The sequence below is a fragment of the Leopardus geoffroyi genome, chromosome E1 (genome assembly GCF_018350155.1).
Source record: "Leopardus geoffroyi isolate Oge1 chromosome E1, O.geoffroyi_Oge1_pat1.0, whole genome shotgun sequence".
In the NCBI taxonomy this organism is placed as follows: domain Eukaryota; kingdom Metazoa; phylum Chordata; class Mammalia; order Carnivora; family Felidae; genus Leopardus; species Leopardus geoffroyi.
Genome location: NC_059330.1, coordinates 55,971,652 through 55,995,304, shown reverse-complemented (window position 1 = coordinate 55,995,304; position 23,653 = coordinate 55,971,652). Strand labels below are relative to the sequence as shown.

The 23,653-nt window shown below is 56.7% G+C and overlaps 1 protein-coding gene across 13 annotated transcripts; it reads left to right on the top strand.

Moving 5' to 3' along the window:
- Positions 1-318: 318 nt before the first annotated feature.
- On the top strand, positions 319-23,308 carry FBF1 (Fas binding factor 1). Of its 13 annotated transcripts, none has more exons than XM_045489656.1 (31): positions 321-569; positions 1,009-1,064; positions 1,587-1,672; positions 2,219-2,246; positions 3,393-3,434; positions 4,718-4,811; positions 5,577-5,637; positions 6,583-6,633; positions 8,158-8,299; positions 8,773-8,850; positions 9,407-9,526; positions 9,871-10,009; positions 10,146-10,279; positions 11,345-11,444; positions 12,501-12,956; positions 14,263-14,361; positions 14,719-14,807; positions 14,960-15,018; positions 15,823-15,978; positions 16,102-16,202; positions 16,321-16,527; positions 17,286-17,393; positions 17,472-17,611; positions 17,705-17,823; positions 18,845-18,967; positions 19,053-19,238; positions 19,877-20,053; positions 20,152-20,289; positions 20,380-20,497; positions 21,402-21,511; positions 22,104-23,308. In XM_045489656.1, exons 3-31 carry the CDS (start codon positions 1,670-1,672, stop codon positions 22,185-22,187), a joined length of 3,462 nt encoding a protein of 1,153 aa, XP_045345612.1. In that variant the 5' UTR covers positions 321-569; positions 1,009-1,064; positions 1,587-1,669; the 3' UTR covers positions 22,188-23,308. The 13 variants fall into 13 exon arrangements, 11 of the variants coding, with proteins under 11 accessions (XP_045345602.1, XP_045345603.1, XP_045345605.1 ...); XM_045489655.1 differs by having other exon boundaries at positions 12,498-12,956; XM_045489657.1 differs by having other exon boundaries at positions 321-606.
- The last annotated feature ends 345 nt before the right edge of the window (positions 23,309-23,653 follow it).

The following is a 23,653-nucleotide window of genomic DNA, read 5'->3' as shown; positions in this document are numbered from 1 at the left end:
ACTGAACCGGGAGGTCATAGACACTTCCCTAAGTTTCCGGGTGTGGGATCCGTAGATAATTGTTCATGGTTTCACACGTCAATTTTCCAGTCTTAGCACATTTCTCACGCCCTTCACCCGGTCACGAGTCAGCCTTCGGATGAGTGCTGAAGGATAAGTGTTCGGTCTTGGAACCCAGGTCCCGGCAGTCCTGGAAGGAGGACCAGAGGAAGAATCCGACCGGCCTTGGAGCGGGCGCCCTCCATTCTACTAACAGGACCACAAGTGGCGTGGAGGCAGCTCCTAGCAACGCGCAGGGCCGCAAACAGGCCTGGCCTCGACTAACGGCCGCGACGGGCACTCTGGGAAATGTAGTTTATCTTGGCGTTCCCTGCTCCTCTGGCTCCGGACCGAGGACTACAACTCCCAGGATGCCTCGAGGCTCACTTTTCTTCCGAGGACCGCGCAACTGAGAGATTGGCGTTCGCGGGGCTCCCGACGAGAGACCAGGGCGAGCTGGGCTCGAGTGGGGTCCTGACCAGCGGCTATGGCTGGGACAGGCCCCAGCGGCTGCGCCTCTGCGGGGAACGGCGCGTAACCCGGGGGATTTCAGGGGCTGGGAGGAGAGTAGGTGGCGCTCGGGTTGAGCTGGGGTGGGCGCGTGGAGGGAGTGAAGCAGGGAGGGGCGCGCAGTCTCCCGACCGTGGAGCGACTCCCGGCGGGCCCTTGCTAAGGGGCGGGCTCGGGATTTTAAAATGCCAGACACGGACGGAGTTGGCTGAGCGGAGCCGATGACGCGATGGTACTCTGTGGCCCTTTGGCCTTTGCAAACTTCTCAGAGATTCCCGCGGTCTGGGAGGCTGGGACAGGATCCCTAGGAGATGGAAGAAACTCCTGGATGTGATCTATGAGACAAAACGTGCTTGGACTTGTAGGTCGTGAAAACTGCCATCACAAAGAAAGAGCAACACAAACATTCAGAGTGGCCCCTGTACCTAATCCTAGATGAACTTTGCATTCTATTAACAGGACCGGCAACACCAGAGATGATCCCCTCCGACTCCTTTCTTCCAAGGCATGGGAAGGTCTGTCTTGGTAATTAATGGTCAGGATGGGGAAGGAGAGAGTGACAGTCTGAGGAAAACACTTCTCTATTAATGGGCTAAGTCGGATTTACAGTTAGCCTGAAGGGGAAAATTTCTGCCATTGGTGAAAATAGTGTTAAGGAGTAAGCAGCCTCACATCCACTCTTTGTGCTGAATGCTGCCGAGAAAGTAGTCATGGGTGTTGGCGGGGAATGCCTGTTGGCCACAGTGAGTGGCACCCACCTTCCTCCTGAGATGGGTACCTACCATCTCCTGCATCCTCCTTCAGGGTGAGACATGAGGACCACCCCACTTTATGTGAGTAATCTCAGCTCATTAAGTCATCCAGAGCACTTTGCTTCTCATCTAAGTTGCTGTCCCGGTAAAGAATTTTTAATTTATCGAGCTAGGTTTTGACCTCTCAAATGAGTAGAGAGACAGAAGCCTTGATGATGGGCCTTGGGCCCAAGCGCTGTTAAAACTACATTGTTTTTAAGCAACCACTTGAATTTTCTTCATTAGGGAGGATGAGCCTGATGTGGGCAGAATTCAAATGAGCTGGACAGCACTGTGAACAAGCTACAAGCACCTCCCAGAGTCTTGAGATGGTAGGCAGAATGCAGACACAATCCTACTTTCACCCCCAAGGTCTTGACTGCATGGAGGGCTTTCGGGGCTGGCTGACAAGGACCAGGATATGGTCCCAAGAGAAGAATGATGGGAAGTAGGATTGATATCTGATTTACACAATGAGCAAGACTTCTGAGCCTCTGCATGGTCAGCTGGAAGCATTTTTAAGTGTCTCTTGCTGGTGTTGAGAAGTCAGGGACACAGAATAAGGGAAACCCTTCCCAGTTATGTTACGTCCTGCCCGGGAGGGTTTGCACGTGGCATCTGGAAATCAGGGAAAAGGGAGACTTCTGCCCACCAGATGGCACCCACAGTGGCATCCGTTGCTGGTTAATGGGGGCTGTTTCCATGCTCCGAATGAGTCTATTGTCTGAAACTCTAGGAAAGTATAAAGAGCTTCTGTCTCTAAATGCGATTGGTGCTCCTTTTCCTCTGGTGACTTGGCAAAAGCAATTTATTCTGTATTCTCAGTTTCAGCCATGTTCACTGTTTGATTTAGGGTTTTTTTTTTCCCCCCATTTTAGGCACCAAAAACCAAAAAGGGATTGAAAGGTGAGTCGAGGGGTGCCTGGGTGGCTCAGTCAGTTAAGCGTCCGACTCTTGATTTCAGCTCAGGTCATGATCCCACAGTTCTGAGTTCGAGCCCCATTTTGGGCTCTGTGCTGACACTGTGGAAGCTGCTTGGGATTCTCTCTCTCTCTCTCTCTCTCTCTCTCTCTCTCTCTCCCCCTCTCTCCCCCTCTCTCCCTCTCCCTCTCTCTCCCTCTCCCTCTCCCTCTTCTCCCTCTCCCTCTCCTTGTCTCTCTGCCTCTCTCCTGCATGTGCTCTCTCTCTCAAAATAAATAAACTTAAAAAAGAAGAAGAAAAAGAGAAGAAAATCCTTGTTATAAAAAAAAAAAGAAAGGAAGGTGAGTGGAGAAATGGAACATCAGCCTTAAGCCAAAAATAATTCCCCAACCTTTCATCCACAAACAACTTAGACGTGCCTGTAACTTGCTGATTTTGCCATAATTACACAGGTGGCTCTGGTCTGCCTAGGGAACTCCCTGTGCTGCCTGTCGGCCCTCAGAGTAATCCAGAAATAAACAAGGGATGGGGCTTGGGAAAAACTTCTTGTTGGGCTCTGTATCCAGAAGTATACAGCTGGGATTAAGGGTGGTAAAGACATGTAAGCTGGATTCGAGAACTAATTCCGTGTTTGTACTTTGGGTTTCCCCCATGTGCCCCCTTTGGAAAGTGGCCGAGGAGGTGTGCCTCCAGACCAGTTCTGGGGGGAGGAGGAGGTCTCAGGTGGAAGGATACAAGGAGGCTGTTGGTGTGAAAGAAGCTTGTGTGTGCCTAGAAATCTCGGACACCTTTTCCAAGGAAGCTCGCCGGGCTTTATTCAGGGTCTGGAAGACTGGCTCGTTGGCCAGTGTGTCCCCTAGGATGTCGGTTCTCCTGAAAATCTTCAGCATCGTCCTTTGAGAAAGTGATTTTTGATTTCTACCCTGGGGTCTTTCAAGAAGGCCTTGTGGTCTGTTGCCAGAGAATCAGGAAACATCTCGTGGCCACCGAAGGGAGAGCTGGGCCCAGGCCCCAGCATCTGAGCACTCTGGTGTTGAGGAGTCTGGAACTGGGATGAGGTCTCAAGATGTGAAACTTGTGAGGACATTCTTGTTTCCTCCTGAAGTCTTGCTGCCTCCTTTTCTGTTCTAGGCTCCATTGATGATGTCCTCGGTGACCTCTTGGGGGATGAGAGTAAGTGCCCCTTTCCCAGAATCCCCTGCTTTAGGCTTATCCTTTTTTTTTTTTAATTGAAATCTAATTCACATAAAATTCACTCCCTTTAAGTACACATTTCACTGGCTTTTAGTGTGTTCACAAAGTTATACAAACATCACCACAGTCTAATTGCAGAACATTTTCATCACCCCGTAAAGAAACCCCATGCCCATTAGCAGTCACTCCTTACTCTCCCTTCCCTCAACCCCACTTACTCACTTTCCTTCCCTACGGGCTCGCCTGTTGGAGACATGTGGTATAAAATGGAATCACATCGCCCATGGCTTTTGCGTGTGGCTTCGTTCACCCACCGTGGTGTTCACGAGGTTCGCCTGCACCGTTCCTGTCTCCATTCCTTCCTATGGCTGGACGGTATTTCGGTGTGTGGACGGACCGTGTTTTGCTGATCCGCTCCTGAGGTGCTGGACATTCGGATGGTTTCCACGTTTCGGCGTGGCTCTGATGAATAACGCTCTTAGGGACATTCATGTACACGTTTTTGAGTGGCCATATGTTTTCAGTTCTTTCGGGTGTCTACTGAGGAATGGAATCACTTGCATGGTAACTCGATGTTTAACTTTTGAGGAGCCACCAAAGCATTTTCCGTCTTACGTTCCCGCCAGCAGGATATGAAGGTTCCAGTTTCTCCATATCTTCACACAAGACTTGTTATTTTGTCTCTTTGGTTATCCCCATCCTAGTGCATGTGCAGTGGTGTCTCACTGTGGGTTTGATGTCCATTTCCCTGATGACTGATGATCCCGAATCTGTTTTTTATGAGTTGATTGGCCATTTGCATTTCTTTGGAGAAAGGTCTAATCAGCTCCTTTTTGAAATTGGGTTGTCTGTTGACTGTTGAGTTGTAGGAGTTTCTTATATATTCTGGATACGAGGTCCTTATCCTGTGTGTCCACATCTGCCCTGAGGAGCAGGGCTGCAGGGTCCTGGAATGCTCACCGGGGACAGCCAGGCTGAGGCTCCCCGCACCCAGCCCAGAAGAACCCATGGATCCCAAGCCCTATGTTCGGCCAAGAGCTTTGGGTGGCGGAGTGCATCGCTCTTTCTGCCTTTCCCTGCAGTGTGGTGGGGTTGGGCTCTTCATCTGGCACCAGTTGGCTTTCAGGGTTGACCTTCCTGCAAGAAGGTTTTTCTGGGGAGCTTGGTGGGGAACTCTCAGTCCTTTTCATCTGGACCCCAGTTCCCTAGCCAAATGGCACCTCTTCTGGTGTGTGTGTGTGTGTGTGTGTGTGTGTTTCCAGTGATACTACCCGAGGAGCCTGTGAAACTAGCTTCCCGAGCCCGAGATGCCATGGCCGTAACCCAGGCGCTCCCTTCTTCAAGGGCTAGAACAAAGTAAGTGCAGGACTGGCTTGGGTGGCTGTGGCCCCTTCGGTCCAAATGCTCTTGCCTCCTCACCCCACTTTCCACTCCCTCTCTGCCCTACTTCTGCTGTCACTGATTTCTTCCCTTCTCCCTGTTCCTGGTCCGTGAACGAGCCTGAAGGGTAGAAAGAGAACTGACCAGGGGTCAGAAGTCCTGGCTACTAGTCCTGCATATACGACTTACTGTGTGGTCTTGGGTGATTGCTGACCCTCTCTGAGCCTCAATTTTCTTTTCCCCAGAATAAAAGAATTGGCTTTCAGATTGCTTATTCTTCTAAAGTGCTCCTGACCATTGAGCAATGGGAGGGAGTTTTAGGAGTTCTCCACCCTCCACCTTCATCTTGGCCAAACAATTCTGTTTTCTCTCTTATCTGTTGCTTTGAACAGTTTGGTTATTTTTTTTTTTTTTCAATCTTGTGGCTGTTTTTTTTTTTAAGTACAGCTGACACACAGTGTTAAAATACTTTCGAATGTACCACATAGCGGTCGGACAAGTCTGTAGTTATCCTGTGCTCACCACGAGTGTTTACTGGATTGTCTTTAAAGGGGCTCTCCTGCTTTAGAAAAAGTGAAAATCTCTGCCTTAGGCGGCCTGTGAAATTCCTTTGAGCAGCTCTGTCCTGTTCTCCTGGAGAAGTCTTATGGGTTCACCGGTTACTCTCTAAGCTACCTTCCTTTCTTGGAATCAGTTAGTGCCCTGGGGTTGCAGGTGGGTCCCAATTCTGCATCTTTGCAGGTTCCTCCTGGAAGACTGTGCCTTCAACACCACAGCAGGCCTGACAGGACCTGATGCTGAGGTGAGCCTGGCCCACCCTACCCCCACCCTCTCTGCTTATCCCTAAAAGCAGCGAAATGGGTGGTGGCTGGAAGGTTTCTCACAGAAGGGTTTAGTAGTTTCTGCAAAGCCGGTGTGGTTTTTAAATTTTTTTTTTTCAACGTTTTTATTTATTTTTGGGACAGAGAGAGACAGAGCATGAACGGGGGAGGGTCAGAGAGAGGGAGACACAGAATCGGAAACAGGCTCCAGGCTCTGAGCCATCAGCCCAGAGCCCAACGCGGGGCTCGAACTCACGGACCGCGAGATCGTGACCTGGCTGAAGTCGGACGCTTAACCGACTGCGCCACCCAGGCGCCCCGCCGGTGTGGTTTTTAAAGTGATACCCAGAGGCCGCCAAGTGGACCCCATTGTGGACCCAACATGCTCTTCCTTCCTACCAGTGAGATGCACTGGAGAGCAGAGCTTGTGTTGCCCTTTGTAACTGGGCCTCCTGTCACAATAAGTTTATTTATTTTGAGAGAGATTGAGAGAGAGTGTGTGAGCAGGCCAGGGGCAGAGAGAGAAGGAAAGGGAGAGAATCCCAAGCTGTCTCCACGTTCATCACGGAGCCAGACATGGGGCTCAATCCCACAAACCACGAGATCGTGACCTGAGCCGAAATCAAGAGTTGAACGCTTAACCTACTGAGCCAACCAGGTGCCCCTGGGAAGTAGCATAATTTGAGCCCATTAATGAAAGGGTTCTTTCCAGTTGGGAGGGACAGAAAGCGGCAGCACTTTCTGGGTCTCCACACCTGGGGAGGTTTGGCTTCCGACTACACTTAAGTCCCAGGTGAAGGCAGGACCTCCTATCTGTGCCGCACTGGCCGAGCTCTGCCCTCATAGAAGCAAGGCAACAAGGAGCTAGACCCCTGAGCTTTGGTGGTCCTCGACTAACACGCATCCTTACTGTCCTGCGCACTTAGATTTCAGACATCTCAGACGCAGACCCACAGGCTCTCCTCCAGACCATGAAGGTAAGGCACCCGCTTGCACAGCTCTGGGACCCGGGGCAGGACCCAGGTGTTCCATGCCAAGCCTTCCTTCTCCCTCTCGGTTCTCCCTCTGCAATTCGTGTTTCTGAGCCCTTTCTAGTCAGGAGTGGAGCTCATCTATGAGCTGCTGCCCTTCCTGTCCCTCTGGATAGAAGTCTGTTTTCCTGGTTTATAGAGATTCGCTACCCAGAGACACCGTCATGCGATAGGCCCCTAGTGCAGTGGGGCTGGCTTCCTCCCAGAGACTCCGGGCTGCGTCCCTGTACCAACACCACCATTGAGGGGAGAGGAGGAGAGACTCCTCTAGTGCTGCTTCTTAACTGTTGTCTGTATTTCTTTCCACATCCCCTGCCAAATCCCCTTCAGTCTGGCTGTGCTCTCGTTGGATCAAGCCCCAAGCTAAGCTTGGCAATGGACTTTTAAGACATAAATTCTGTACGGTTTATAAGATAATTTTCCAAGGTGCAGGTGGCCTGGCTGGGGTCTGAAACCTTAGGTCACCTCTGCTCCCCCCTGCCCTTCCATCGAGCAGCAGTCTCTTGCCCCTCTGGTTAACCCACGTCCCCGGCTGAGCGCTTGCTTTCAGCCTTGGGGGGGCGGGAGGGGCCGAAGAATCAGAATCTGCTCCCTTCTTGACTCCATAGTGAGCCTCTTTAACCTCATCTTGAAATCTCTCTTCCCCGAGGCCAGCTGGCTGGCACCCTTGGCGGCCACCCCCAAGTCCTCTGCCTCTGCTGCCAGCGGTGACTCTTTGAGTCTCATGCCAGAACCACAAGCTGGGCCCCTGTCCCCCAGCTTGCTCTGCTTACCTTTGGTTCAGTTTTCTCTCCCAGCTCACTTCGTTCCTGCGTAGTTTTCTTGTTCCCCTTTGTCCCTCACGCTTCTGCCCCTGGGCTGCCAAGCATCCTCCCAGATCGAAGTCCTCGTCCCCTTAAGAGGATCAGCATTTGGCGAGTCTGTACCAGGGACCGTGGTGGCCAGGAGACGCTTGGCTGGGTGCCTAGTGGCTTGTGTCATCTCCAGAGAACCTTCACTGACCCGGAACAGCATCTTCATCACGCTCTGCCTCTTCTGACCCAGGCGGGCTAAGGACTCCTTGACTGTTGCCCCGGGGCCCCTTTTCACAGCCCAGGACAGTCCCTTTGGGTCCTCAACCCCAGGATCATGCAGTTTTGTTCCCACCGTAAATAGAGCTTCACCGCTTACTGAGCCTGTGGGAGAAGCACCAGCAAACAGGTTTTAGTGCCCCTGGCCGAAATGGTGGTAGGGGTACCATCCGAGACCAGGGGGCTTATCAGAGACCGAGCCAGTGGAGACTTTGTGCTTCGGCCTGGCCTCTGGCCTTGTTCTCTACCCCTGTTGGGGTCAGTTCCCCAAACCAAGTCCCCGTGTGTCCCCCGTGCAATATGGAGGCAGTGTCACCACCAGGCTATGCAGAGCACGGGACGTTTAGCGGCCACTAGCCAAGCACCCGTGGGGATTCCTCCCTCCCTCCCACTTTTCCAGGATCTGGACGACATGGATGCCGATCTCTTGGGTCTGAAGAAGTCCGATCCGGCCTCCAGCAAAAGAGCTGCAAAGGGCTCTGGGAAAGAAGAGTTGCCTAGTCATCCTAAATCTGCCAGCCTATTAACAGCCAGTGAGAAAGGCGAGTGGGAGAGAGCGCCTGGTGTCTGGACATTCTGGGGTCTCGGCAGATACTCGGAAGGGAGCTGTCACTGCTGTGGGTTTTCTCTGCGGGGGGTGGAGAGGCCATTTGAGTGTTTGTGGTGGGGGAGGGGACGGCTTCCTCCTGCCTCCTGTGGTTCCAGTGCCTCTAAGCGCAACATGGCAACTCCTGGAAAAACCACCTGAGTTCATTTGGGGAATTTGGTGGTAGCCCGTGTACCTCCCAAGTCTGTGACTCTGTTTGGAGTGATGACATGTGACGGAGGGGCGGGAGGTGGCCTCGGACCACGTTTCCCTGGCAGAAGCCTGTGGGAGAACAGTCTCCACGGCCATGAGCCCTCAGCACGCCCAGAGAGAAGTGCATACCACCCCAGGGTCCCTGTCATGGTGTGGCAGGACCTTGGCTGGGAGAAGCCCAGGCCCGTGACCTTGCCTTCTGTTTGCTTCTTGCAGGGGACACCATTCCTGCCAAGAAGTCCCCTCCCTCTCCCAGCAACTCTGGGCATCAGTACAGGAAGTTTTCCTTCGAAGGTACCACAGGCCCCATGGTCACGCTTCTGGGTCACTTTGGTTTTAAGAGTGGAGGAACCTGGGTAATGCCTACTTACTTGCCCAAGGTCAGGTTGCCACACATGTCAGAGGAGGAGCAGACAGCCGGTGCCACTGGTTCAACTCAGGAATTCGGGGAGGGACCGATTGTGTTGTAGTGGCTGGGAGATTGGAGTAACTTATTTGCAAGGACTTTGAAGCCAGACATCAAACTGAAGGTTTTATAAAGTATAAGAATTCCCTTTCCTTTTCCAGACGCACAAACATTGTATTTACTTCACTTCTGATGCTTGGGGGACATTTCCAGAAGGCTGTACAGACAGCAGAGTTGGGGGGGCGCACGGGCAGGCCGGGGCCCGCCATGCTGGACTGCAGGCCGAGCCCACTCTCCAGCTCCCTGTCTCCTTGCTGAGCCCGGTCTGTGTCCTCTGGGGTGCTGAGCGGCCTGTTCATGTGTGGGAATAGCTAGAAATCTAGCAGGGCTTGTTCTCTGAACGAAGCGTGCACTCTGACTTGTGCTTGCCCTTCTGGCCGTGAGACTTGGAAGACCCATTGGCGGGACTTCTCTCCGATGACGAGGAAGGAACCACCAAGAAGCCACCCAGGACAGAGAGTAAACTGGCTTCCGAAAAGGGCACAGCCCCAGTCAGAGATCAAGGTAGGGAGGGTGGGCTTGTGACACGTCCTGGGGCAGATGCAGTGGGCAGCAGGCTGGCTGGAGTCTGCAGTGCAAGCCGGAACTCTGCCAGGCCGGGACCATAGGCCTCAGATGCTGGACCAAGGGATTATCGGTCTCTCCGAACAGGGAGGTGGGATGCGTGACGCTGGGCAGGGGGGGGGGGCGGGGGCAGTCAGGTCCTATGGGCAGACCGGACATGTGCAACGCCTGCTGTCACACCCAGAGGTCCGGGTTACAGAGAAACACCCCCCTCGACCCATTCAGACAGCACGGTTGAGGGCATGGTGGGCCGTGGGCCTTGCGCCCCGTGTTCTGTGTTCTAGGTCCTTCTATTCCTCTAACTCCTGGGGACACCCCGGTCCGAAAGAAAGAAGAAGTGCTATTTGATGAGGAGGATGACATCATGGCCACGCTGGGCTTCGCGGACAGCCCCACAGCAGAAAGGAGGCAGATGGGAGACCAGTAAGGGTCCTTATAAGTAGAGAAACGCTGGCCACACTTCAGGTCCTGGGAAAAGCTAGAGAGTGGGTCCAGTGACGCCCCCCACCCCCAGGAGCCCCTCGTGTTCACGTGCTCCTGCGTGTGTCCCGTCCTGCAGGGAGGGGCCCCGTCCTGCTCGCTCCAGACTGGATGAGCTGCTGGGTCGGGGGACTGCCACCAAACTCCTGGCTCGCCCGGGCACTGGGGAACACAGGGAGTTCAAGCTGGACAAGAAGTTCCAGAGGCCACAGGGTGAGGAGGCTCGTGGGGCAGGGGAGGCGAGGTGGGGGACCCCTAGACCACATTTCTACCACAGCCCGTAATAACAAATAAGCTTTACAGGGCGCCTGGGTGGCTCAGTCGGTTAAGCGACCGACTTCGGCTCAAGTCATGATCTCACAGTTTGTAAGTTCAAGCCCCGCATCCAGCTCTGTGCTGTCAGTGTGGAGCCTGCTTCAAATCCTCTGTCCCCCTCTCTGTGTCCCTTCCCTGCTTGTGCACATGCACTTTTCTTTGTTTCTCTCAAAAATGAATAAACATTAAAAAAAAAAGGTTTTTTTTAGAAGCTTTACATCACACACACGTTATTATGACTAAGACAAAAGTGTCACGAAATAACAACTACCGTGTTCGGCATTCTGTTATTTTTTATCTGGGCACTACTTGATCTATAAACACATTGGTTGTGACTCATTAAATCGGCTCTGGCTGATGGATAGCAGCTCACAGTTTGAAAATCATCATCCAGACCACGGTTTCTCAAAGCGTTGGCCCATGGGCCGTGTGTTGAGAGTCATTCTCATAACACACGTGGCTCACCGGGCCTCATCCAAAGGCTGTCTGGGGCAGGACCCCGCCAGTGCCTCCGTCACCACTCCCAGATGATGCCCTGTGTGCCAGACCCTGAGACGCTGGGCTCACGCCCAGCGCTGCACCCCTGCTTTTCCCCAGAGCGGCCTCCTCTTTACTCACTTGCCTGACACGTCAAGCTGCCGGTTCAGTTTTCTTTTGTTTTTTTTGTTTAACATTTATTTAATTTTGAAACAGAGCATGAGCAGGAGAGGGGCAGAGGGAGAGGGAGACACAGAACTTGAAGCAGGCTCCAGGCTCTGAGCTGACAGCGTGGAGCCCAACGCAGGACTCGAACTCACAGACCGTGAGATATCATGACCTGAGCCCAAGTGGGACGCTCAACCAACTGAGCCACCCACGCGCCCCTGCCAGTTCAGTTTTTGTTGTTTTTTTCTTAAACAGTGTTCTGCAGCCACAAAAGAATCTGACTCCCTTGCTCTAGATCACAAGCCTCTTCATTTTCAGACAAAGAAGATCCCTGGGGTGATGAGGACTTCACCTTTGGGGCCTATCAGCCCACTGTGGGCTCCTGCGAGGGCCGGCAGTCCCACCGGCAGTCGGTCAGGTAAGCAGGGCCTGCTGGGAGCTTGGTTTTGGGGGCAGGTGCCCACTGGGAAGGAGGAAGTGCCCCAGTTTGGGAACCACGGCATACAAGACAGAGGGGTGGCACCCTGTGGCTGCAGAAGGAGAAGAGGGGGTTGCCCCGTCCCACCCACACAGGCCCATTTCCTTCCAGCCTCCTTGGAAGGAAAAGCAAGAGGGGACCCCAACTCCGCCTGGAGCCCTTAAAGCCACAAACAGCTAATGTCAGCAGATCTCCCCGAGGAATGTCCAATCCCTGGGGTAGCGAGACCGAGAACCTTCGGTGGCTTCTCACGCCCTGCTCCCCAGGAACTGCTCTGGGGCCTGCTGCGATGCCTGGCAGCAGGCTCGTCCCAGTGTGCCATAAAACATTAAGTTAGTGGATAGAATTTTCTGAATTTGGAGTTTTCCTCCCCATATAGATGTTAAACTTTATGCTTTGAAATGATTTCAAACTGACGGAAAAGTTGTAAGACCGGTACAAAGCACTGCCTCCGATCCCTCGCCCAGACTCAGCAGATGTTGGCGTTATGCCATGTTGGCCTTTTCAGCCTCTTTGTATCTAAACAACCCGCCACACACACTGACATTCTTCTCAGTCCCCGGGTGTTCTTAGACCTTGCAACCCGCTGCCACTGGCCAGTGACACTTCCAGGCAGTGGCCAAATAAATGAACAGGTAATAAAATGTTAATGGAAAACCTGAAACCACTTGACCCGACTGCATTTTCTCTGGACGAGTGTGCCCACGGCTGTGATTTGGTCCTGTTTGCTGTAAATGAAACTGTCCCCCGTTCACGTGGTGGAATTGAGGACGTGTGTTTGATGGTGTTCTAGTAATGGCACTCAGCTGGCCGCTGCCCTGCCACCCAAGCTGGCGTGGGCACTGTGCTCACGGGGTGTCGGGCTGGCTGCACAGAGCCCCGGGGAACCTCTCACTCACAGTCACCCCCAAGCAGTGGAGGGAAAGGCTGGTCAGGGGGCTCTCAGGATGGACGCCTTGCCCTGCCTTAGACCTCCTCCTCTCTGTCTTGAAGTAGGTTCTCAGCAGAAGGTGGCGCAGACCCCAAGGGAGAACCAGCCTCCAAAAGGAGCACCCCAGTGGCCGCCAGCCCCACCCACCCCAAGAAGGGAGGAGCTGACTGGCTGGGCCTGAAGGACGAGGACCTGTTCCCTCCCTCCCCCACCAGAGAGGCTCAGAGGGGAGGGGAGGCGCTCTCCACCTCTTCCGCGCCCCCTCCCAGGAGCCAGCACTCTGCCCCAGCTGGACTGCCCACCTCCTCTCCGGGGGCCAAGCCAGCTCCAGAGGGTGCGGGTTTCCCTGCCAAAGCCGGCCAGCCTTCACAGCTGGGAGCATCTAAGGAGAAAGAGGAAGAGGACTGGCTGAGCTATGCCTTGTGTCGGAAGAAGTCCCGAGGTCTGGCCCGAGAGGAGCACACCGAGGCCTCCAGAGGCCAGAACTTGGTGGGGACAGCGGGCAGTCCCCCTTCCAGCAGGTACAGGCTTGGGCTGCTGCCTAGCGGAGGGAGGGCCGGGCGGGGCGGGGGGGGGGTCCAACCTTGCCCATGTCAGCGCCTCGGTCACGAGTGCCAGCCCACATCGCCTCTTAGCTGTGCCTCTCTACTTATCTGGGTGAGGCAGAGAGAGCGTCCAGCTCCCCGCTCTTGCCCAGGTGCAGACATGAGGGGACCAGGAGGTCGTTGACACACCCTGACTGCCGTGTGGACAAGGGCTGACTTGATCAGGCAGGGAAAGAGGGTGCCCTGATGTGACGAAAGCATAGCCATCCTGGTGCCTCTGATTAAGGGCCCTGCTCCCAAAAAAACCCAGTGTCTAAATTTATTGGTGCCTCTGCTGCCCTGAGCTAAAATACGTGACGTGTGTTGGTGCTTTTGGGGAGTGTGAGAGAAGACAGTGGCTAAGGGGCAACTCCTGAGGAAACCCACTGAGTGGAGGTCTGTGGGGGCAGGATAGCAACCGACCTCCGAGGGCAGGAGGGTAAAAGGGACCAGCAAGACCAGGATCATGCAGAGGAAATGGCAAGATGCTGTGTGGCCAGAGCAAGGAAGAGGCGAAGTGGGCAGTTGTGTGACAGGCCAGGAGCATAACCCAACCCTGGGGTTGGTGTGAACGAGGAGGGTGGCTTTGACCTCCATCTGAAACCAAGAGGAAAGCTTTCCCCTGACCCTGAGAGCCAAAGTGGAGGGGAACCATGGACAAGAGAAGAGAGGAGCCCAAAGGGAGCTGAACCTGGCAGGAGAGTGAGCAGAGCCCCAGTCTAACTCAGCAGACCTACATGGGCCAGAAAAAGGTCTTGAACTTGAACTCGAACTTAACTCTGGTGTCTGTAACACCTCGGTTGTCACTACTTGCACTGTCAACACATGGTCAGTGCCATTCACTGTGCCCTAGCAGGCACTGGGGCCAAGAAGGGGTACTGGAGGGGCGGGGCGCCTGGGTGGCTCAGTCGGTTAAGCGTCCAACTTCAGCTCAGGTCATGATCTCATGGTTTGTGGGTTCGAGCCCCTTATCGGGGTCCATGCTGACAGCTCGGAGCCTGCTTCAGATTCTGTGTCTCCCTCTCTGTCTGCTCCTCCCCCTCTCATGCTTTGTCTCTCAAAAAATAAGTAAACATAACAAAAACAAATTGAAGAAAGAAAAAAGGGTTACTAGAAGGCCAGGGGCTCAGACTGGGGCTCAGGGAATGGCTAACCGCTTCATGCTCAGGCCGTGTCCCCGCCCGGCCACGTCCAGTCTAACCTGAACCTTCTGCCACCTTTGCTTTGACATTTGCTTCCTCAGCCAGCCTGTTGCCAGCACTCAAGGGGTCAAGCAAGCGACTGCTGGAGGGTCCTCAGGAACAGCGGCACACAAGCCACCGGCAGGACCCACCACCTCAGGGTGTGTCTGCAGGGGGTTGAGGGTGGGGGAGAGGCTGGGTCGGGCCTGCACGGGCCCCTTTCTTCAGAGATGATGGGCAGCCGTGCTGGGCTGTTGGTCAGCTTGGCATGTGGCATTTAATACCTTATATCAGGCCCGCTGACTAAGGGGACTCAGAGCCAGGTCCCCATCTCCTCTGCCCAACCAAGACTGACTCTTAGTAAACTGCCAGCCACCAGGCCTTTCCAGTCAACTGCCTGCACCTGATGTTCTCCTTTACTGCCCACGCCAACCCTCCTCGGACCTCTCTGCGTCCTACACAGCAGGCTGTTCCTCTTGCCACCACTGACCCCCCCCCCAAATCTCTTGTGTCCTCAGGTCCCCCGTGACTTGGAACCAGGCTGCCTTGGCCCTCCGTGTCGGTGACCCCCAGAGGGGAACAGCCCGTGGAGACCTCTCCAGTGCCGGTTTGTTTTCTCCTCCGTGTGGCGCTTTGCCTCCGGAAGCGGAAGAGGCACTTGGCGCTTCTTTCGGGGCCCGGGAGACGACTCCCAAATGCACACACAAGACCTCCGGTCTCTCCGGGCCTCCTGCTCATTTCTCCGCTGTTGATTTTCAGAGCCTGCAGCCTGCTTCCCCAGCTCCCAGGAGACCACAGGGCCTTCTGTGCCTGTCCAGGTAGGGAGGGCGGACAAACAGGAATAGGCCTCAGGCCCACGGGGCAGGAGCCACAGCAGCCTGTCAGGAGTCATGTGTCAGGACATTGGATGGCTCACCAGCACCCCCCTCCCCCCCCCCCCCACCTCCAGCACTTTCCTCAGCTTCTAGCCTTGCCGCTCTCAGGCAGAGTTGGGCACTCATTTTCCAGCTCAGGGAGGGAATTAGAGATGGCACCCAGGCAGGGGCAGCTGGGAATACTCCGGTCAGAAAGCAGGGCGGCAGGCATCCTGTCGTTCCGTCTCGAAAGCCGCCTCCATACCTGCCATCGTCCCGCTGCCGCGCCACCTGTTTCCCAGCCACCTCTGAGCCCAGCTGTGAGGAGGCCACAGAGACATTTCCCCCAGTAACCCAGAAGCACCTTTGGAGATGGTGGGTAGTGGGCCACCCGCAGGAAGCAGGGTAGCAGGCAACATTTGGACTTCGGGCCCACGGAAGGTGCCAGGGCCTGGAGCTTTTGTCACAGCTGAGATGCTGCCGGGGCTCTCCCGGCTGTCTAGGGATCTGGAACATCTGCTGGGAGGATGTTGTTCGGAGGGAGGGAGGAGACCCGTTCTAACCAGACCCAGTGGGGAGGTGCAGTGACTGCATGACTCCAAGGCCTCGCCCTTGGCCTTTTGGTGCCATGTCTTCGTTCCCGTCTGCAGCCACAGATCAGGCACAGGGGCCAGGAGGCCTAGCAAGCTGAGAGCCAGAGGTAGCTGGGCTCACCTGAGTCCCTGTCCCCTGCCTAACCCCAGAAACATCTCCCACCCTCTCCTACAGTCCCTGTTGCCAGAGTCCCTGGCACGGAGCCTGGTACCGGGCACAGAATACCGGAGGCAGCTCCTGGCCGCACAGGTGCAGCTGCAGAGTGGCACTGCCGAGCTCCAGGCTGACCTTCTGCAGAGTCAGGCCCGGCTGGCAGAGCTGGAGGCCCAGGTGAAGGGCAGAGGGGCCACGGGCTGGGGGGCGAAGCTGGGGCGGAAGGGTGTCCCTCTGAGGCCTGGAAGGCTCCCCCCGGTGTCCCAGAGAGCCCACCGCCCTCCCTCCCGCCATCTCCAGGTGCGGAAGCTGGAGCTGGAGCGGACCCAGCACCAGCTGCTGTTGGAGAGCTTGCAGCAGCGACACCAGGCAGACCTGGAGCTCCTCGAGAGTGCTCACAGGTACCCGTGCTCCTCCCACCTGGGCGTCCCGAGGCTCGAGGCCTGCCTGAGCTGATGTACTCAGAGAGGTCTTTGGGCATCTGCCCTCTAAGCCCACAGCTGCATGCTTTGTTGGCAGAAGCCATGTAAAGATGCTAGAAACATCGTACCAGCAACGGGAAGAGCGGCTGCGGAGGGAGCACGAGGAGCTGTCGGCCCGGTATCTGTCGCAGTGCCAGGAAGCCGAGCAGGCCCGTGCCGAGCTCACGGCCCAGCACCAGCGGCGTTTGGCGGCCGCCGCACAAGAGAAGGACCAGGAGATGGAGCGGCTCCGGGAGCTGCAGCGGTGAGGGACAGCGATGAGGGACAGCGATGAGGGGCAGCGGTGAAGAAGAGACCTGGGGCAGGCAGGCAGGCAGGCGGGGAGAGAGCTGGCTTCCAGGACGGCCGGAGGAAGTGGAGACCCCTGGCAGAGGCATAGCAGCTCAGGCTTGACCCTTTCTTTTCCATGTGAGAACCAAGGCCACGCACAGTGAGCCATCGCCCCTTCTCAGGGGAGGGCCCACCACCCCTACAGCAATGGGGCAGGTGCCCCTGCAGGCCTGAGGGGTCCCTGACTGTTTAAGTAAGTCCTGGCAGCAGCAAGAACCTGAGGCCCTAACTCAGCACAGGTCAAGCCCCTCACCTGCCAGAGCTCTCGAGTCTAGAAGGGGTTTGCAGCGTTGTGCCTGCCGTGTCCATCCCGCTGATGAGATGTCCGATCTCGATGAGAGCAAACTAAGAAGGGGTCCATTAGGGGAGCCAGTCAATGCAGGCAGAGCAGGCCTTCTAACACATCTCAGATTGGCCAGACAAGAAGAGGCTGTGCACACACCTGTCTTTTTTTCTGTGGAAAGTGTCCTTTGCTGAATAACAGAAGGAATCTCCCCGTTAGAGTGGATGTGGCATTGAGGTCCCAGGACAGATAAGGATGAGGAGCCAGGGAAGCAGAGGCAGCGCCTGGAGGAGCGGAGGAGGAGGAGAGCCCAGGAGCACTGATGGCCGAGCCCCCTCACCCGCAGAGCTGCCCCGTGCTCACTGCGCCGCCCCCCACGGTCCCCTCAGGGCCTCCATCCTGGAGATGCGCAAGGACCACGAGGAGCAGCTGCAGCGGCTGAAGCTGCTGAAGGACCGGGAGATTGACGCCGTCACCAGCGCCACCTCCCACACGCGGTACGAGCGCCGTCCGGCCCGGCCCAGCCGAGGGGCAGTGCTGGGGCTCCACGCCCGGCTGACCCGGTGCTCCCCCAGGTCCCTGAATGGCGTCATCGAGCAGATGGAGAAGTTCTCCAGCAGCCTGCACGAGCTGTCCTCCCGCGTGGAGGCCTCGCACCTCAGCACGGCCCAGGAGCGGGAGCTGGGGCTCCGGCAGCGTGACGAGCAGCTCCGAGGTACCGGCTGGGCCGCGGGGCCCCCCTCCCGCCCCCCCCCCCCCCCATCTTGCCGGGCTGGCGGGCAGGCGCTGAGCTCCCTGCGGCCCCCAGCGCTGCAGGAGAGACTGGGCCGGCAGCAGCGGGACATGGAGGAAGAGCGGAGCCGGCTCCAGGAGGTCATGGGGAAGACGGAGGCGCGCCTGACGGAGCAGAGCCGGCTGCTGGAGCAGGTGGGCCGCCCTCCCGCCGGCAGGGCCTGCGTCCCCAGCTGACCCCAGGGTGTCAGCAGCGCCTCCCTGCCTGCCCACCTCGCCTGGGTCTGTCATGGTTGTCTGGCCACTGAAGCCTGTGCCTCCTGAGCCGTAACAGATGCGTTTTCGAACTCCTGCATATCTCGTACCAGCTTATAACATGAGAACGTCACACCGAAAAATTAAAGTCCAGTTAGCAGGGGCACCTGGGTGGCAGTCGGTTGAGCATCCGATTTCGGTTCAGGTCATGATCCCACGTTGGGAGTTGGTGAGTTCGAGCCCCACGTGGGCTCACTCCTGTCAGCCTGTCAGCACAGAGCCCGCTTCACATCCTCTGTCCCTCTCTCTCTGCCCCTCCCCCACTTGTGCCCTCCCAAAAAATAAATATTAAAAAAAAAAAAAAAAGTCCAGTTAGCAGTAAAGGAGAAAATGTAAATTCCCCACTAGTCAGAGATGGCCCCCGAGGATGTCCTGGGCATCCTGTAGACTCATCAACATGTAGACATAGGTGCCCTTGTAGCGTGAACCATATGTATCCAGTTCTCCGTTTGGTGACTTGATTAAGCCCCTGCCTCGGGCCAGGCACAGTCAAGCTTCTGAGCTCGTGCTTGTGTGGCCCCCGGTGCCCCGGCGAATGCCGTGTCACACCCGCCCTGGCACACTCGCCTGCACGGTGGACGGGAGACGGGCAGGCAGCACGAGTAGCTGGCATTTCAGGGAGCAGGGATGTGGCTGTTCTCGGGCCCTGTAGAGCGGCCTGGTGCTTCTCAGTGGCAGTTCCTGAGCCACCAGGCCTTGGTACAGTTCATCCGAGCGGCTGGGCCCTGGGAGCCCCGCTCAGCCCCCCCTCCTTCTGTACCTCTCCAGAAACGAGGTGTTTGTGGCATAGTGTGGGAGGGGCAGGTGCGTTTGCACTGCTGCCGGGGGCGCAGTCGGGCCAGACGTGGGGACAGGTGGAGGGTCAAGGGGGCATGTGTCCTCAGACCTCACCCACCCCCAGGAGCGATGGCGGGTGAATGCCGAGCAGTGCAAAGCTGAGTCCACACAGCGCGCTCTAGAGGAGCAGAGGAAGGTCATGGCCCAGCAGATCGCCATGGAGCGGGAGGAGCTGGAGAAGGCCAAGGTGAGTGTAGCCACGCCACGCTCCGCTGTGATCCCTGCCATAAGCCCACGGACCCTCACCCCGTGCCCTTGCCCCCTCCTCCCAGAGCGCCTTGCTGGAGGAGCAGAAGTCCGTCATGCACAGGTGTGGGGAGGAACGGAGGCGCCTAGCGGCCGAGTGGGCCGACTTCTTCGCGCAGCAGAAGCTGAGTAAGGAGCGGGCCGAGCGTGAGGCAGAGAGGGCGCTGCAGGTGGACACCCAGCGGGAGGGCGCCCTCATCAGCCTGGCCAAGGTAGGGCCCAGGGCCTCTGGGACAGCGGGGAGCTCGGCAGCCCTGCCCTTTCCTTCCCCCGGCCTCCCTGCTCCCCCGTCAGGATGTATTCACTAAGCAAAGAGCCTAGAGTGTCGGGATTAAAACAATGATCATATGATAAAAACTGCCTTTGACGGTCCTAGGTGCTTTATACACATATCCTTACTCAATCCTCATTGTGTTCCCAAGAGTTAGATACTCTAAATTTTTTTTTTTAAGGTTATTTTTGAGAGAGAGAATGTGAACAGGGAAGGGGCAGAAAGAGAGAGGGACACATAGAATCCGAAGCAGGCCCCAAGCGATCTGCATGGAGCCTGACGCGGGGCTCAAACTCACGAACTGTGAGATCGTGACCTGAGCCAAAGTCGGACACTTGACCGACTAAGCCAGCCAGGCACCCCATGACTTAAATATTCTAGAAATGAGGAAGCTGGGGTTCAGAGAAATTGGACCCCCGGTGAGGAGCGGCCCCGAGGCTTGACCCCAAGCCTCTCGGACCCCTTGCCCCACCACCTCCTCCAGAATCGGGGTGGATCAGAGCCGAGGAAACAATGCAGGGTGGGCTAGGGCGGTTGGTTCTGGAGAGGAGAAGGCAGCAAAGGCTTTGCTGTCTCCAGGAGCAAGCCGAGCTGAAGATCAGAGCCAGTGAGCTCCGAGCCAAGGAGGAGCAGCTGGCGGCTGAGAGGGAGGCCCTGGAGCGGGAGCGGCAGGAGCTGCGGCTGGAGAAGGAGAGGGTCAGCGCCGCTGCCCTGCGCACCAGGCTCCGTGCCGAGGAGGTGGAGAGAATGAGCCAGGTGCTGAGCTGCTCAGCTCTGGGGGCACAGCCGGGACACCCCCCCCCCGCCGCCCCCATCCCCGCCCGGCACGGCTGACCCTGCCTGTCTCCCCGCAGGTGGCCTCGGAGAAGTTTGAGGAGGGGCAGCGGGCGCTGCGTGAGGCCCGGCAGGTGCAGCAGGAGCAGCAGACACGGCTGCAGCTGGTGCAGCGGCAGCAGGAGCGGCTGCGGCAGCAGGAGCGGCACGTGCACGAGGCAAGGCTCCTCCCCGCTCCGGCGGCCCCCACGACCCCCTCTGGTCACCCACCCTCACAGCCACATCCTTCTCTCTGGGGTCGGGGACAGGAGCACCTGAGTCTAGCCCAGCAGAGGCTGCGGCTGGACCGCATCCGCCAGGACCTGCCCTCCGGCCCCGCGGCGCTGTTCCCTGGGACCCAGTGCCCGGCAGCGTCCTGCCTGAGCGGTGAGTAGCTCCCAGAGGGCGAGGACGGAAGTGGGCTGGGCTGGGCTGGGTTGGGCTGCCGGGGGTCGGGCCCGGCTGCCAGGATCAGCCTCCCTCCGCTGGGGTTAGGGGGCCCGTGGGAGTCCGATCACTAGTCCCTTGTTACACAAGTAACGCACGTCCGTTAGAGAAAACAAAGTAAGACATGAGAGAGAGGAACGCTGTTTTATAAAACATCCCTCTCTAGAGAAAACCACTTGTAACACGTGGGGTGTAGTGTTCTACACTGTGCATGTTTTTAAAAAATTTGACATCGTATGTTTTGTGCCTTGAGTTTTTTCATTCAGAAATATACATACAGAACGTGTTTTCCTATCAGTAATTAAACATTTAACCATAATTCCTCTTTTTAATATTTATGTATTTATTACGAAAGAGAGAGAAGCAGAGAGGGAGATGGAGAGAATCCCAAGCCAGCTCCGCACTGTCAGCGTAGAGCCCAACTCAGGACTCGATTCCACGAACCGTGAGATCATGACCTGAGTCGAAATCAAGAGTCGGATGCATAACCGACTGAGCCACCCAGGCGCCCCCGATCATAATTCTTCCTCAGCAGAATTGTCCATTATGCTCCATGTTTTTTAGTGAGCTGTTTTTTGTCACTAAGATAAACACTCAGCGGAGATGTTTGTACATACATCTCTGCACCTCTGCCTTATTTCCCTCGAGTAAATTCCTAGAATTGGACTTGCCAGGTAAGATCCCATGAGCATTCTCAAAGGCTCTGGAGAGTTGGTGGAAGTGCCCAGAAGGTTGTCCGGGTTGCAGCCTCCCACGGTGGTGAGAAGGCCCCCAGGAAACCAGCCGCGGCTGTTCTGTTCTCCCACCTGTGCTGCACCCCTGACTTCTTCCTTCACCTTTCCAGCCACTGTGGCTCCTGCCCCCACCCCCCTCGGGTGCAGCCGGCCACCCGCCGGCCTGGGCCCCTCGCACCTCCACGCCAGGCTCATGCTGCTGAAACACACAGCTGAGCAGGTGAGTCTCCTGAGCCGCCCACCGGCTCTGGGCCCAGGGCTCCTGGTGGGAGGCAGGAAGGAGCACGCCCTGGCCCCCGGGGGGTGCGGAGCCCCCACTCCACCCCAGAATAATAGTGCAGATTGCCTAGTGAGCATCTCTGAGACCCGTACTCCAGGCCCGGTTCTGTGGGACGTAACTGGCATCCATCATCTCTGTTGAACCTCACAGTAACCTTGCGACCGTAAAGATCGCAGCTATCACTTACGGAGCACTTCCTGCAAGCCAGGCTCCGTGGGAAAGCTGTATGTGCAGTTTGAGCCTCTGCCCTCCCCCAGCCCCACGGGCAGGTAATGTTATTATCTCCGGTCTATAAACAGGCTTAGAGAGGTGAAGCCATGTGCTAACGAGGGGCCTCGCCAGACTAAGACCTGGTCTGTCTCACTCACGTCCATGTCCCTGCATCCCCGAACCAGGGAGTGCGTGGGGAGAGGGCCCCTGAGTGAGGGCTGGCTCCACCTTGCTCTCGGTCCTGCAAGCCAGTGTCCCTGTTCTCAGAAGTGGGTACAGGAGGGAGCCAGAGGGGGACCGCTCAGCCAGCTCTGCCTTTCAGGACCGTGACTTCTTGGAGAATGAACAGTTCTTCCTGGAGACCCTGAAGAAAGCCTCCTACAATATGACATCCCATTCAGCCTGAAGGCTCCGCTGTCTCCTCAGCAAGGCCTCCAACCCCGGAAGTCTCTCCCACCGCCCCACCGGCTGCCAGCTCTGAGGAGTGGGTGCCCGGGGCCTGATTACAGCTCTTCCCGGGAACAGGGTGCAAGTGCATTCTCGCTGAGCCCTCCAGCCAATGCCTGGAGCCTCTAGGGCTTGAGGGGCAACGGCCTCTGGGAGGTGTGGGGCTGACAGCAGCCCTACGACACCACACCGCCAGCCACTGGTTCTCCACCCCCGACCTGCAGCTTGGATCCGAGGCTCTGACTGGGCCTTGTGGACCTCTCCCTTCCTCAGCAGGCAGGATACTTTCACCTGGGCGTCTTCTTGAATGACTCCATGAGCAGCCTCCTGCCCCCCCTGAGAGGTCAGCAGAGCCTGCAGGGGCTCTCCTCCCAAACTGGGACACGGGGTCAGAGCGCACGTTCTGAAGGGCCTTCTACCCTCCTGGCAAGGAGGCGGGCGGTATTGTGAGGACAGGGAGGGTGTCACCCACCCAGGTCTTGCCTCTCAGTATGACAGGCTCTCAGCCTCAGCCTCATTCCCAGCTGCCTGGGGAGCTGACCAGCCTTGCGCAGACACTGGCCTGTCGGCTTCTTCTGATAGGGCTTCCCAGAGGCAGGACCCAGGTGACGGTGGGGTGGGGTGGGGTGTGGGGAGGGAACAGTAGAGAGGCTTCTCTGTCCTGTTCACCTGCTATGAAGTCACAGCAGATGGGAAAGAAGAAAGGGAGCGAGGGTCCCTGCCCTGGGAGGGTAGAGCGCACTGGGGAGCTGTGCAGGCCCGGACCGGACCCAAGCTGCCCCCCGGGGAGGGCGCCTTGGCACATTTCCCTGCAGGGGCCTCAGGAGAGGGGCGGAGGCTTGGTAGTTGTCCCAGCAAACCTGAGGATGGAGGGACTCCACTGACCCGACCACAGTTATCCTGAAGTGGCTTCCATCGGCCAGTGACTGGTTACCTTCCATTAGAGGACAAAGGGCAGAGGAGGACGAGGCGGAGCGGGTAGGAGCAGGCGCGTACGAGCTTTCAGAAGGATCTTCTTCGTGTACCAACAATTTACAGCCTTCATCTTGGACCCATTAAATTACTATATTCTTAATGACAGCATTGTTACGATGTGCCGTGACTCCTGAGTCGGTGATTTAGAGGTGTTGGCTCTGTAGCACTGTTACTTGCTGGCTGGCACTGGGACCTTCTGGCCTGGGTTCACACATCAGACGGCTGTGTCGTGACCAGAAGGGGATGAGGACCAGCCCTACCTCACACATGAAGGCACAGAGGCTCAAGGAGATTTAATAGTCTGCCCCAGCTGACAGAAAATAGCACCTTTTGCTTGGGCACATTCCAAAGCCCCAGGCTGTCAACCACCTCACTCTGCTGCCTCCTTCTAGGAGAGCGCCCTACACACAGTGCTATTGTGAGGTGTGGGGATCTCCAGGCTGCTTCTGC

Coding starts and splice junctions, on each gene's coding strand:
- FBF1 (XM_045489646.1), top strand. Junction 4,812..5,576: donor TCTTCAAGGGCTAGAACAAA/GTAAGTGCAGGA, acceptor GCATCTTTGCAG/GTTCCTCCTGGAAGACTGTG. Junction 5,638..6,582: donor TGACAGGACCTGATGCTGAG/GTGAGCCTGGCC, acceptor CTGCGCACTTAG/ATTTCAGACATCTCAGACGC.